Consider the following 15,154-nt stretch of genomic DNA (forward strand, 5'->3'; position numbering starts at 1 on the left):
ATCACCATTATATAATCAAAATGAAGCGACAACAAATTTCTCATGATGTTTTACCAGCGATTTTCGGCAACCATAGATTTCTAATTAATATGTGTGATATACTATAGAAAATAAATATTAACAACATTGTCTTTGATGTACTTAATTTAGGCCTACCTACTTCAAAGCCATTAGTTCACACAAGGGCTGAGGTGGGGACAGTTCGAGAAACAGTACCTCTAGATTACCGGAAACGACACTCTTATATAATAAAATCATCGATCATATTAATTGCTATGATGTTCCATTGAAAATAAAACTCAGTTGTTTTTGATGCATTTTTAATTTACTTTACCATGTGCCGAAAAAAATCTTATTGTTATTTAATATTACACGCTTTTTCTCATACTTCTCAAATTATAGTAAATGCATGTGCACAAGAGTTGTGTATTATAAGTATTTCAGATGTTTGTGGGCAGATATAGAGTACCGGTGTACAGCACACTTTCGTCATTTATACAGTTCATTTTAATAATTTATAGGCATCTTCTTGACTTATGAAATTATTACATTGTAGACCAACCCCCCACCCCCACCCCTTTAACAATATTTGGGGACGTGTCCTTCCTTGAGATTCCATTTGAGATTTTTTGGAATTAGTAGACGGCTATAATAATAAGCTTTATTTAAAACACAGAAAACTTGGCTCAACTAACAGTTGTTATTCTGCAAGGCCGTGTATACAACAATTTAATTTAATTTTTTCATTTAAAATGACTTTAAAAAAAAAACAAATCAAACAATTGTTTAAACACACAAATATCTAAACTGGACTTAAATCTTAAACTAACTTAATTACATTAAACAAACTCGAACAAAACAAAAATACTGTAGTTTATGTAAGAAACTACCATAAAGGTGTTAACAGTTTTGTGTTATTACAATGTCGCAATTATATACTTTTTAAATAAGGACAATTTCTTAACATTTTTAACATCATTGCTAATTTCATTCCAAAGTTTGGCACATCTATAGGACAAACTTCTCTTTTTGTAGTCAGTTTTGGTTTTAGCAACATTAATTCTGGTTTAGTTCTTATATTATAGTAATTATTTTTAGAGACAAATCTGTTAGATAAATAATGAGGTACTGTACACGGTTATTCATAATCTTAAACATAGTGATGGCCTCATTTATTACAACCTTTGGTCTAAATTCATCCATTTAAGGCTTTGCAGAGCTTGAGTACTCGAATCACTTCTCGATTTGTTTAAAATAATTTTAGCTGCACGGTTTTTTGTAGAATTTGGCTAGACGCTCTTGGATGATATCTGAAAAGAATTTCAGCTTAAAATAGAAAGTGCATGTTTTACGAGAGTAGCCTACTACATGTAACATGTATACATGAGAAGCACACACACAAGACGAGTGACTATTTTTTTTCTTCGAGGGGGGTGGATAGCCACCCTAAATAATCCCCTAGATCCGCCACTGCAACTATCTACTCTCATTCCTTTCAAATCCTTGATATCAACAGTCATCTCATTCTGTTTATTTGCAATAAAAGTGTAGCTAAAGGGAAGTATAATTTGAAAGCTCTTTGTAAAGGCTGGTTGGCGCTCCACAGTCACTTCACATCAATTAGTGTCAGACAGTTCCAATAAAAAATGTTGGGAATCGGAAAACAGAACAACAACTTTTGCTAAATTATTTAGACTAAATGCTCAGTTGACCCCAATCTAGAGTACTAACTAATTCTTGCCATGACTTTGATAATTGAAAAGTTCAAATATGGCTTCAAATATCTACAATACACAATGCATGTTAGTCAACTTACCTGTAAAAGTTAATAATTTTATTTGATCAAAGTATCAAAGGAATAATATAAATTATTACACAAAATAAATTTCTAATATGTATAGTATACCCCAACATATTACCAAATTTTGCCGAGCTTTGTTCCAGAAACACTTTTCTATTGATAAAAAAAAATACTGTTACTATTAAAAGCATTGTACTCTCAATTGCATCCAGGAGTGTTAAGATGAGAATGCCACTTCAGTAAAATTCGTCTCCCCCCCCCCCCACCCCACTGGCTACAGGCCTGAAGCAAGAAGAAAGATGAATGAGGAGTACTATTTCCATGATGATAATATCCCAACTTTTCCAAAGGTATACAGGACTGGGTCCCAAGTCTCCAGCAAGTCTTGGGAGTCTCCCAGAAATTCAGACGGCCTCCTGCACTCCAGGAAAGTAACCCATCTCACATAACTTAATTAAATGTGCTTGTTTTTACTACTGGGGTTACCCCTTTATTATCATTTCTCTCTAATCAGGCCCATAACCAGGGGGGGTTCGGACGAACCCCGCCGTTTGCTAGCTGGCTCCGCTTGGATTGCAAAAAAAAAAAAATCTCAAAAGAAGATTGCTTAAACTTAAAAAAGAAAAAAAACAATCCTGTTCAAATAATCTTTATAGACAGTAGCAACTTTTAATACAAGTTTCAAGATGGAACTCTTATTTATGTGGTCAGCGCAATTGGTTGGTCGTTAACATCTCCAAAAGGCTCCACTTTTTCCAAATTTGAACCCCCCCAAAAAAATCCTAGTTATCCTGCTATTGGAATCACCATAAGTAGCAGAACAAAATTAGATGTACTATGAAAGCTTGTTACAGTTTAAACGTATCTCATGGAAATCACTCCTTCCATCTTGAAACCCCTGACACAAATTTTATATGACATGAGACGGCTATTATGCAACTACCAATCCACAATATTTATATTAATTTGTTTACTTTGTTTTGTGACTCCTCAGTGCTAAGTAATCATTGCTGTTGCCCGATTATCCTGGCAGAAATAAATACTATAGGCCTTAAAGTGTGTGCAGGGGCAGCGACAAAGCCAGGTTTTTAAGAACAGAGCAGAGGTGTAACAAATTAAATTTTGACAGGGTCCTACAGACAGGTGGGTAGGCCTACTGCAGACAAACAATTATTGTTATTCTAAGGATGAAAGGAATATTTAAAATGTTATGGATGTTGACACCTGGTTATGAGGACAGGTGATTGATCACAGATGAGTTGTAACATCCTATAATCCAAGAAAGCTATCAATTACCATAACACCATGGATTCAACGCATTCACCCTCTGGGGATGTAAAGATCCATACATTGCAGGGTAGTGAAGGATGAGCTGAGGTGTGCCCTCACCGTAGGTTCAATCCAACACTTGCATAATATGACACTACACATGCACTATATCAGGGATGATGTACAGAGCAGGGGCGGATCCAGAAATGTCCAAAAGGGGGGGGCCGAAAGTTGGGCCGATTGAGACAACATTGTCGTAGGGGGTCCGGGGCATGGCCCCGCGAAATTTTTGTGTTCTAGACGCCCGAACATAACATTTGAGGCATTCTGGACTATCATTTTTTTCTTTTTCTCTCTTTTTTTTAAGCCTATTATATTGTTTTATTTATGTTACTCTTGTCTCATATTGAAAAATAATATGCAAAACAACAAAATACAGCATTATATAACATTGCACCAAGAATTAAAGGCCCACAAGAATTCAAGACGCTATATTGATTGATATTAAGCGTATGAGAAGTGCGTAATATTGATGATTTAGTCGCATGAATTCTAACAAACTTGATCAAATATTCTATAAAAATAAATGTGTGAAGTCCGGTCACATGATCAATGAATAGATACGTTAATGTGATTGATGAACTGATTAGGATGAAAGAGTAACATTATTCCCTCAGAGACAAGCACAGGATCAATTCACTGAAGCATTAAGCATATTGAAACCATGTTTTAATTAAAAATATAATGATTATGTTAATAAACTAAACAAAATTATAATTACACTAAATATTTCATTTGCCCATTTTTGGTTGAATAGAAATCAGATTAACATATTTTTACTTTGAATGGTTAATGTGTAGCAATTCATGTGACAATTTATTGAAATGAAATGTAAATCCACATAAAAACAATAAATTAAAGCTGAGATATTCAACTGAGGAAAAAAGCTATTGTATTTCAGGTAATAACAATAGAGGTATTATTGTTGTGATTATGGGCCTACAGTAGTTTGAATGGTTAATGTGTAACAATTCATGTGACAATGTATTTAAATGAAATGTAAATCCACAAGCTTCGATAGATCTAAAAAAAAAAGAAAAAAAACTATGAATACTTCAAAAGCAATTTTGCATTTATTACTGTATTATTCAATTTAGTTTTTATAATTCTCATTATAATTACAGGATATCGATCATTTTATTGTATAGAAATGTAATATTGTAAACAATTTTGAATAAATGTGGTTACCCCACAGAAGCCCCATTTTTTCTAAGAGATGTATAAACCCCACAAAAAGCCCCATTTTTTCTAAGAGATGTATAAATAAATATGTGCACATATACTTCTGGTAGTCAATTTATAAATTTGTAAATCAACAAAGACTTGCTTAGGGTCTTATTGAAAGTTACTTGTTTGATCCTTGTAAATGAGTAACTAGGTTTAATTTATGAGAGTTTTTCCAGATTCTAGCAGATTGTTGGCATCAGAAGCTGATACACTCTTCACATGAAAGGTGATGAAAAGTTCACTACTAATGCTTGGTCAAATTTGCTTCAATGAACTGCTAAAATATTAAGTCCGCTGCCTACTTTCCTACATTATTCTTAATCAAATCTTCCACTTGGTGTATTTTGTTTATACAAAGTCAGTACAAATCCTTCTTGGTTTTTGTCTTATCATTTTTTCAAATTACTTGATTTAACATAAAACAATGGACAAGCAACCAAAGTGTCTAAACTGTCTAATGCAACATGGTTTATGATTTTAGTATTGAAAAATTAAAACTAAAATAATGAATTTTAATTTAAAAAAGGTATTAGATATAACTATTGTAACAATATCATTACCATTTAAAAAATCTTACCATTACAGAGTACAGTATTACTATTATTAATACTAAAACACCCTACTTGAAGCAGTTGTTCACAGGGTCTTTCTTGGGGTCATGTCGAGATCTATGCTCAACTTCATATCAAATAGCAGGAGGGCCTCTCATAATTGAGAGGCCCACTATAGATAAGTATGGGATGTGGCATGAATTTCCGTAGCATTACAGTACTGTATTCATCAAATAGTGGCAAATACAGGAGCACAGTGGTAAAGCATCACTTAAAGATGTCTGTTTATTTTTTTTCAATTGAAAGTTAGAACAAGAAAGTATTTGCGAATTATCAGATCCATAATTATAAATACTCATTCTATATTCCTTTGTATAGACATCCCTTTGTTAATCAATTTAAGGACTTTCACAGTAAAACTGTAACAGTGAAAACTCTTCGACTCATTGGAAATTAATTTTATTATTATTTCAATTTTAAATTTAAGTGTCTTTTTTTCTTAGATTTCACCTAACACAGTATCTTTAATTTTCTAATTCTGCAGATAAATTCATGACTCGCCCATGAAGGTTCTGTCAGCATTAAGAACACAAACCCAGCGGGTATTATGGGTAATCACCTACAGCTAATAATCAGACGTAGTCAAAAGCGGCCAATGACGTCAAAGAAGGGGAAAAAGTGTCATTTTCTGTATGGGTAGATACAACTGTATTCTCTTCTTTAAACATTTAATTAAAGCATTCAATTGCTCATTGACGTTCAACCTCCAATAATAGATTGAAAAAAAAAAAACAGTTTTCACATTTTTCATTCTACTTTTACATATGCATGATATAAATAAACACTTGTATTAATTAGGAATCATTCTTTTTTATAAAATGAAATCTATTAGATTTCTTGAATATACAGAATGCTGTTTATTCTGATTAAAATTTTTTTTTTTTTTTAGCTAAGTGGAGTCAGTAGCATATCTAAAACAGCATCCTATCAAGCTGCATATGCTTAGTTTATAGAGGTCACATATAAATATTTAAATTCCATCCTTTTATTGCAGAGTTATATTGCAGAATGAAATAAAAATTCAAAGGGTGCCCCATTCATGTGGGTTTGCATAACATCTCATTCCATGCACACACAATCTTTCCACTGTCATTTTTTTTGCGATAATAAAACTAAAAAAAAAAAAGCCAACACGCATAAGACTTCAGTATGAAAGGCACACTATTTATTATCCTTATTATTTACGTTTTTGTTACAATATTTATTCGGAAAAACTCTTACATTGCTTTTTTATTAGAAATGCAATACCAAGGAAACGCTTGCTTTTTCAATCAAACAAATTGAACATCCAAGCATCTGATGAATAATATTAATACCGTTACATAGATTTCAGAAACAAATAACACTGCGACAAATTCCAAATGCTTACCTAATATACAGTATTGCTATTTGTGTAACAGCATACAATATGCCAATTACTGATTCCTGGGATTTAATTAACTGTTTATTTCCAGAATTTAATCAATTAGTGACGTCCAGGATTTCACGGAATTATTTAAATCTATAGAATATTAGCATTCATTCTACTTAAAAAGAAATATTATGATTGGATAAGTTAAAATTAGGTATAGACTCATGGAGTCGAATACTAGTCATAAGCATATATTCAGCCGTAACTATTATATCATTTGAATAATCTACCTGACAATGATCGACAATTTATACAGTTTGTAATAATCTTAACTACGTAGCAAATAGTTCTTAATGCACCTATTCAATAATATCACTCTTTTTTACACTTTGACCCCAAAAAATGGTAAAACTATATCATTTTGAAGAATGGGGAATATTGCTATGGTGTCCCTGTAATATGATATTACCATAATGAACAGCTTTACTAAGTGTCTATTATCTTATGTGTGTTATAAAGCAGTTATTAATTCAATATTACTGGACATTAGGGACAGTACATGTGAAATGTAGCATACAAATTCTTCATTTCTTCCTTCTATACACACAAATGCCAATACTTCTTTTCTATGAAAGATTAACTTATTAAATATGACATACATTAGAACCAAAACATTCGTATCACCTCCTATTTGCACCCCAACTATATAAAAAAAAAATTGAAGTTGGTGTCCATACTGTAATTGTAAGTTATGAATGGATGGATTTATACATCTACAACATTAAGAACTGTAATTAATGCCATCATAATAAAAAAAAAAACCGAGACATAGTACAGTCTACGCAAAAATTAATATCAAATATTGAATATCTTTGTTAAAAATTCAAATAAGTTTTTAACTTCCAACAATACACAAGTACGTTTTGCTAATTAGAGACTTTATACTTAAAAAAACTTCCGTAAGTTGATTACAAACCAAATTGAAGGTCTGTTATTAGCAAGAAAAACTATTTTTCTCATATTCAATTTGAAGCTAATAACTTACTTAAATTCATCAATCTGAATATTGACATTTTTTCCAAGTTTTCTAGCTTAAGGCAGTATACTGTATTACTAAAGTTTTAGACAAATTACTACATAGCTCAGTATTTGTATTATAACTATAGTACTTATATAATCAGTATATTATGTTTTTGAGTATAAATACGAATTGAAGAATCAATGAAAAATAATACCTTTCCCAATTCAACCAACCATATTTCCCTTTACAGGAGATCACTTCCTTTTTAGCATAATCAAACTAGCCTTTACAGAAATAATGTGCCTTGGAGAGCCATCTATACAGAACCATGCTCCCTGGGACACACTACTATATGAACAAATACCCCTAGTAAGAAGTTCCCTAAATGGAATCAAGATCCATGAGAAGATAACCCATGCAAGAACCATGTTCCTTATGGAGCTACCCCTAAATAGATGAACAATGTTCAATGAAGAGCTAAATCCATAAAGGATCCTTTCAGACCAAGGCAACTCAACAAAAGGACGCACATCTCCACTTGCGAAAATAGCGCGTGCGTACAGTCCTTTGATCTTTACTGTGGCATCGACAATCCGATACTAGTTACGAGTACAGCCGTCAATTATTAGTCTATGTGTGCCATATGTTTTATGGTGTTAGTTGCTATTTTATTAATTTTGGGTACTTTGCAATGTCTGTTACATCTGATTTCTTTTGACTGCGAGCTTGTTAAGTACTTCTATAAACTACAATTTGATTTATGAAAATTGACCGACAAAATGTAAAGTTAATAGCAAATGAAAATTTACGATTTTTATAAAAATTCATGTTCTTATATAACATTAAACTGTCATTTTGACAATGTTGGAGTAAGGTGCACAAAATGATCATTTGAGTAGACACAGAAAATTAATTTACTTTTTCTGCGAAGTGAGTCTCGCAAATCACTGGACACCACATCATCGGTAAAATTAATGTTGAAATAACAAATTATAATTTCAGTCTAATGTTAATGCAAACATTCATTAGACCTTTGTAACCACCGCACGATGCGCGATTATCATGGTAACTGACACACATGTGGGTAATTCGTCACACGCCGACGGTTAATTATGGTTTGGTTGCTATGGTTTTTGTGACGATCAGGGTGTAGGGGCGCGCGACACGTAAAATGTCAAGGCCAGAGTTATATTCTTTGATGTCCCGAGATGTGTGTCCTGTTGTGGAATTGCCTTGTTCAGACCGAGGATCCTTTTTCCCTTACAAGTACAGTACCATGAGAACCTTGCTCTATAGGAACCAACCTCCAAAATAGTTGAACTTACTCTAAAATACTATAAATAATGTGCAGAATTATAAACAGAGTACAAAATGACTAAGCTACAAAATGATGTTTTTCTTCATTTTCAATGCTGTGCAACTGTATTATTAACTTATTAACATCATTATTAAACATCGCCTGATGATAACAATGTTAATAACAATTTAACAATAACATATATTTATTCATAAAAAGTAAATAAAAAATACAAATGGTAAAAACAAATAAAAAAGACAATTTAGCACAAATAAAAAATTACATAAAAGACATTGACTCTTTAATAGTACATGTTTTATGTTATTATAGTTTTCATTTTTACATTAAATGTTGAGTTTTTGCTAAAATCACACTACAAAATTTTCCTTTCCTACCTCAATTCACATGAGAAAGCCAAGACTTCTTAGCCTGAATACTTTCTGTTATTGAATCAGAAACTGTTTTTGTTAAATTAATAAAGAAGATCAATCATGTATTCCATCAGATTTTTATATACAATCAATCAATAATACTTTATTACTATACCTCATAAATTTAAATTAGGTAATAACTACATTTCATTGGTCAATTCCACAGGGTAAGGGGTGCGATAGTTTCTACTTCTTCCCTGCGCGTGCCAAATTTATACTTACGCGAGGAAATACTGTAAATACTACGCACCCCTGCGTACGTGAACCGTATTCAAACTGCGTAATTTTACCCTCATAGATTGAAATGGCTAATGTAGATGGACAGTTTGCTGTTTAATATTTACAAGGCACAGTAAAACAAATACAACATGGTTTTATTTCAGTAAAGCAGTCAATTCTACTTGCCTCATTGTTGGATGATTAGGACTACCTTCCTCCATTTCGTGTGGGGAGGTACAGTAGCCCCGATCATCCAACACCTCAAGAAGTAGAATTCACTACTTCACTTCAAACCATTTTGTATTTTGTATAATTATTAGGTTACTGAGATTTTTTAATTTAATATCACAAATTTTGTCATTGATAACAGGTGTACATATACCAATGCATATTCATCCACAGTGTGTTTAACTGGGGTTACTGTCAATGTGCATCCACGTGTACAATAGATGCATTCTCTGGTGATGAAAATGCATTCACTCCATATGTACTGCAATACTTAAGTACATGCACTTACTGATACAGTGCGTACTCATGTACACTATAGTGTTTACACTGACAACGCACTCATGGAGTTGCATTCGTTTACAAGATATACTCATGTAATGTGTTCATCAGCAATTCCTATACTGAAGTTTCACTCATGTACAGTACACTATAGACACTACATTGACAATATGCATTCACATAGATTCATTGCTGGCAACATGTTCTTCATACAGACGTGTTCACTCACGATACATATGCTCATTAGAATTATTTACTGTCAATGCGTTCATTAATGTAGACTCATCCATCCATTATGCATATACTCATGTTAATGCGTTTATTGTCAATATGTATACAAAAGTGCAATATTATGTAATTATTGAATTGTTAACATGTATACAATAGTGCAGTATATGCAATAGAATAATGCAAGAGTCTGATGAGGAAAGTTTGTGAGATGGTTATTAAATATACTTGGCAAATCTTGAATGATTCAACCAAAAAAAGATTATTATTTTAGATAAAGCAATGTAGTTGCTTGATATAATCTTTTGATTCCTGGAAATATGCAAATTAGAAACTAACATACTTGTGCAGTTGTTCTGGTAATTGCTTATCCATTAATGAAAATCTGACTTCAGCTGAAACATGCTTTGAAAACATGTTTCACTTATCACGTCATTGGAAAAAAAAATATGCAAGATAAAACTAAACTAAGGAAACGTGAAGAAATGTTCTACTTCATGGCAGTAGTTAGAAGGTTGACATTCTATGAATACATCTTAAATTGCAAAATCTTTGTTCGTGTATGCCACAGAAATTTACGAATAGGTTATAGGGAGCACGCGTTTCATTTATGTTTCAACTGTTCACATTAAAAGAGTTACAACATACTTTAAAATCCAAGCCAACTCATTACATCCACAATCTCATGGTTCAAGTCAAATGCTGAGCAGACCAGCCTGAAAATGCCATCAAAAAAGTGTTATAGCAGCAATTAATTATATTCATTTTCTCACAAAATTGTTTCCCTTGCAATTTTTAAACTCTTTACAATCTCCTGTCGACTTGGTTCCTTTGAAATTAACAGCGATGGTAGACTATGATGCAAGATTTGTTTATCTGACGAATCTAATAAAGCACTATTTTTCTTGCTATCCTTTCGCAAAACATCATCTGAATCTTTCTCTGTTTTATTTCGTATACTTTGTGATTTGTTACTGAAATCATTTGGCACACGTTTTACTGATCCTGACACACTGTTATCTGCAATTATTTTATCCATGACCTTTGCACTATGCAGAACCTCGGCCATATAGCGATCGTCCCGTCTGAGCATGCTCTGTATATCCTGAAGAGCTGTTTTGACAGCAGGAGAAATTTCACGTCCAGATTGATACAAAAATCTACTGAGCAGTTTCTTCACGTCTTTATTCACGTCAACAAGTGATTTTGGACGTTCAGCACCACCGCCTTTCAAAACGCTTACACGATCTTTCATTTTATGTTTTTCAACATTGATTTCAATTTCATGGATAAAGCTAGCATCTCCAAAACACCTACCATACGTGTTGTTGTGATTTGTATTGAAATTCTGAACGCTATGTTCAACATCATTCCTAAGTATCCATGGATTGTAATTACTAGAATAACTGGGTTGCGAGAATCTACGACTTCTTGACTGAAGCGGTGCTTTTCGTCCCACTGGATGCCGCATACCTTTAAAATCAAGCGATTCTGAGCGACGTCTCCTCCTCGCGGCTTTGCGGTCATTAGGACGTATGCGAATTGGGTTCTCAACATGACTCTCCACATTTTCTTGCGTTCCAGGACTCTTGATGCTACGTTTTCTTAAATACTGTAATTTATCCGAAGACCGTCGTTGACGTAGTTTTAAGCGTACTGGAGATTGTGCATTGTAAGTGGAAGTGTTTTGTTCATGAGGGTTATCTACAGTTTCCTGGGATTGAACTTCACTCTTAATTACACCATTTGCTAATTTTGCTACTAAATATCGAGGATATACTCGATCAGACTCCATATAGTCGTCATCGCTAGAGGTAGAGCATACTGCACGTGGCCGCAGTCTGTACAAACGCTTTGTACGCTGACTGTTTGTGCTGAGTTTACGATTAGAATGCGAAACAACATTCCCAATTTTCTTTGGAGAACTTTTTGAGGCTGCCTCAATGGCAGCTCTGTGGGATGATTCTGTGGCTGCCTGAAGATGCTCTTTGGCAGTAACAGTGCCAGCTATACTGGATGCTACAGAGCTTGATGGCTCTCTTTGACCATAGCTTTTAGAAAAATTGGTAGTCCTCCTATGGGGTAAAGATGGTGATGACTCAACACCACTTGGTGGACTTGAACCTAAACCAGGGTCGATATCAGAAGTTAACGTAGATTCATGATTCCTTGATGATTCTCCAAGCTTTGTGCCTCCACCAAATTTGCCACCTAGTTTAGGAGAAGTCTCAAGACTCCTCCTGCGTGGTGGACTACCACTTAAGTTCTCTATCACAAATGATTCAAGAGATGTTTGAGTTGCACTTGATCGCTTTAGAACTGGTGGTGTTCCTTGTGAATGAAGAGGTGATTGGGAATGGTCATTTGATGTTGACATAACAATTGCACTGAAAAACCCGCGGTCAGCTACTGATTCGTCCAAAAGCGGTCCACCTCCTTCTGCAAATGGTGGTGCTGTTTCATTGTCCTCTACCGGTGCAATTTGCAAACTATCAGCCAATGAATCCTCATCAATACTATCAATGTACTCGCAAGACTCACCAAGTTCTGGAGAAGCGCTAGAGCTACTATTAATGCGAGCGCTGGTTCTTACACGTCTTCGATCTTCCCTCCTCCTCCTCCTACGAGACCTGAAATCATCCGGAGATGATCTCTCCATCGATGTGTGTCGCTGTTCGATGCGTCTTAACCGGTCGTCAAGACTACTCATAGACATATTACTAAATTGTTCATTTAGAGATGATGAAAAAGATCCCATAATGTGATGACTGTCCCATCGCTGCGGAGGAAGAGGAGCGTTTTCTTCGCTATCATCCTGGCAATATGCCAAATAAGCTTCCTCTGCTGGTGAGGGGGAGTGACTTGGGCTGGTGTCTGTGCTATCCATTACTTCAATGTTGTTTTCTTGAATGCTTGGCTGTGGAGAAAGTAATAAACTAAAATTAGATACAGAATAAATCATGTAGTAAGGAATGACACAACATAATGTAGTCAACAGCCAATCAAATTAGATGATAGAAAAGTATGTTAGTCAATACTTCATCACTCTGACATGGATGAGCCACCTTAAACATAAACTCATGAAACATAAAAAAAATAATCTTTCACTAGAGTTAAACAGGTGCGGTTTTCACTATTAAGTGAAGAATCTTGAATACTGAGAATGCCAAAGTATTGTACTTATGAATTCTGGGATAGAATAAACAATCTCAGAGGATACATCAACATACCTGGCAACTGCCACAGGTTACAGAAGTCTTTGCTTTTAGTAGGAATGTAGAGCAGTACTATATATAGCATTCTAAAACAGAGGCATTATGGGTACCTGACTACCTTTGAGTGTGGGTGTCTGCTGTTTGGTAGCTATACAGTTTAGTAATCCACATGGACGTAATGTAATTCACTATCCACTATAATACTTTCACAAACTACAAAATTATGAATCGCAACTGGGATTAGAATTGAATATGTCATGCGACAGGGCATAACAAGCCTTCACAATGACAAGGTGCCGTTCGGTGCTGGTCTATTCATGTCTTTATATTCAATGCAAATAACATTCCAGCTCATATTAGACACATGTTGATTCTGTATGACAACAGCCTGAAATTCCCCCATGCTGGAATATTATAATAAGAGTCAAATTTTCCAGTTTTACAGATACTCATCAAGGGAGGTTATTAAAGTTAAAACATATAGAAAAAAAATACACATGTGACTTCCTTTCAGAATAATTTTGTCATAAATTGACAAAAAATATGTCATGTTTTGTGGTCAGACCATTTTTGTTTCAATCAAGCTCTCCCAAGTTTTAATTTATATGAGTGATATGATATATTTTTCATTCCTTGCTAAATAATATGATTTTCTGTGTAGGCCTATAATTTTAATATTATGTATACATATAATACATACACACACTCTTAAAACATTAATGAGCAGTGTGATAGAATTACATATTGTTCACTGTCAACCATGTTATTAGCATGCTTTGAAATAAAAACTGCCCTCTGTCACATTTTTCAAGGCAAGGCTAATAAGCTTATCAATTTGATGGGGCCTTAAGGCCCCATTAACAAGCAATATACACTGGTTACTAAACCATGACTCTAGATTCATACGACCAACAATGTGGGGTAGCAAATATAAACAACGGTACGCAAAGGAATCTGCTTAATATTGTGCAGATGGCAACCCTTCGTTCAGTACCTAGTTTGCACCAAACTAAACAAGGAATTGCTCTAAGATTTAGAATCAAACTGCACAAACTATAACCAAATCTAGTATAGTACTGCACCTCAAAATGAGTTACAGGAAATATATAGGACAAGTAATAGAAGGTGAATATACATATCAAACCTGGCAATTATTTACTCACATGATTCGTTACTTTCAACATTTTTTACTTTTCTTTTCCTGTTTTTTTTTCCTCACAAATTTAAGTATTTTGAGTTTATGTGTATGAAATATCCATTAGAAAACTGTTATGAATGCAGTTTTTGTGTTTTCCCTGGACTCTACCCTGGGGGCGATTGGCAGCCTCCTTTGTCCCCAGCCATTGGCTTACTTCATTCATAGTAGACCCTCACTACTCAATCATTATAACATCACAAGTAAGCAGGAAGCTGCCTTAATGCAAAACATGAATGTTGACTTGCGAATTTAAGTAAGATCATTTTTTGGCAAAAGAAATCAAAACATCAATGATACTGGGAAAATACTGCCGACCTTTAGATTAAAAGAAAAGCACATGATAAAAAAAATAAAAAAAATTTATTACTGAGAGAAATCATTCTTACATCACTTTATTTTATGAATAGAAACTCATTTAGAGACTTCATTAGTCAATATAACAATTCTGCTACTATATAATATAATTTTGATTTAAGACTTAGCATTTGTATTAAAGGTTAAAGTTCACACAACTAACTGCATTATTTTTCAAATTCACCAGATTTATTAGCATAGTAGTACATGATTGGTTTGGAAAGCTGTGTAGTTTGGAAGCCGTAGCTTTTCACCATGAAGGAATGAGCTCAGGTTAGCTGAGGCTAGGCTAGGCAGGCCAGACTAGGCTAGCTTGGTGGTTTAAGTTGCTTGCCTTCTTATCCCAGAGTCCTGTGTTCAAATCC

At 34.0% G+C, this 15,154-nt stretch overlaps 1 protein-coding gene across 2 annotated transcripts in view; it reads right to left on the reverse strand.

Annotated features, from left to right (window-relative positions):
• Positions 1–8,861: 8,861 nt before the first annotated feature.
• Positions 8,862–15,154, reverse strand: part of LOC117115736 — a 61,992-nt gene continuing 55,699 nt past the window's right edge. For both annotated transcript variants that reach the window (XM_033259659.1, XM_033259660.1), the window contains one exon: positions 8,862–12,939. In XM_033259659.1, the coding sequence (XP_033115550.1) occupies positions 10,792–12,939 (2,148 nt within the window). In that variant the 3' untranslated portion in view covers positions 8,862–10,791. The remainder of the gene's footprint in view (positions 12,940–15,154) is intronic.

Source organism: Anneissia japonica, unplaced genomic scaffold (assembly GCF_011630105.1).
Source record: "Anneissia japonica isolate Jap-2015-1 unplaced genomic scaffold, ASM1163010v1 scaffold3262_len730253_cov190, whole genome shotgun sequence".
NCBI lineage: Eukaryota > Metazoa > Echinodermata > Crinoidea > Comatulida > Comatulidae > Anneissia > Anneissia japonica.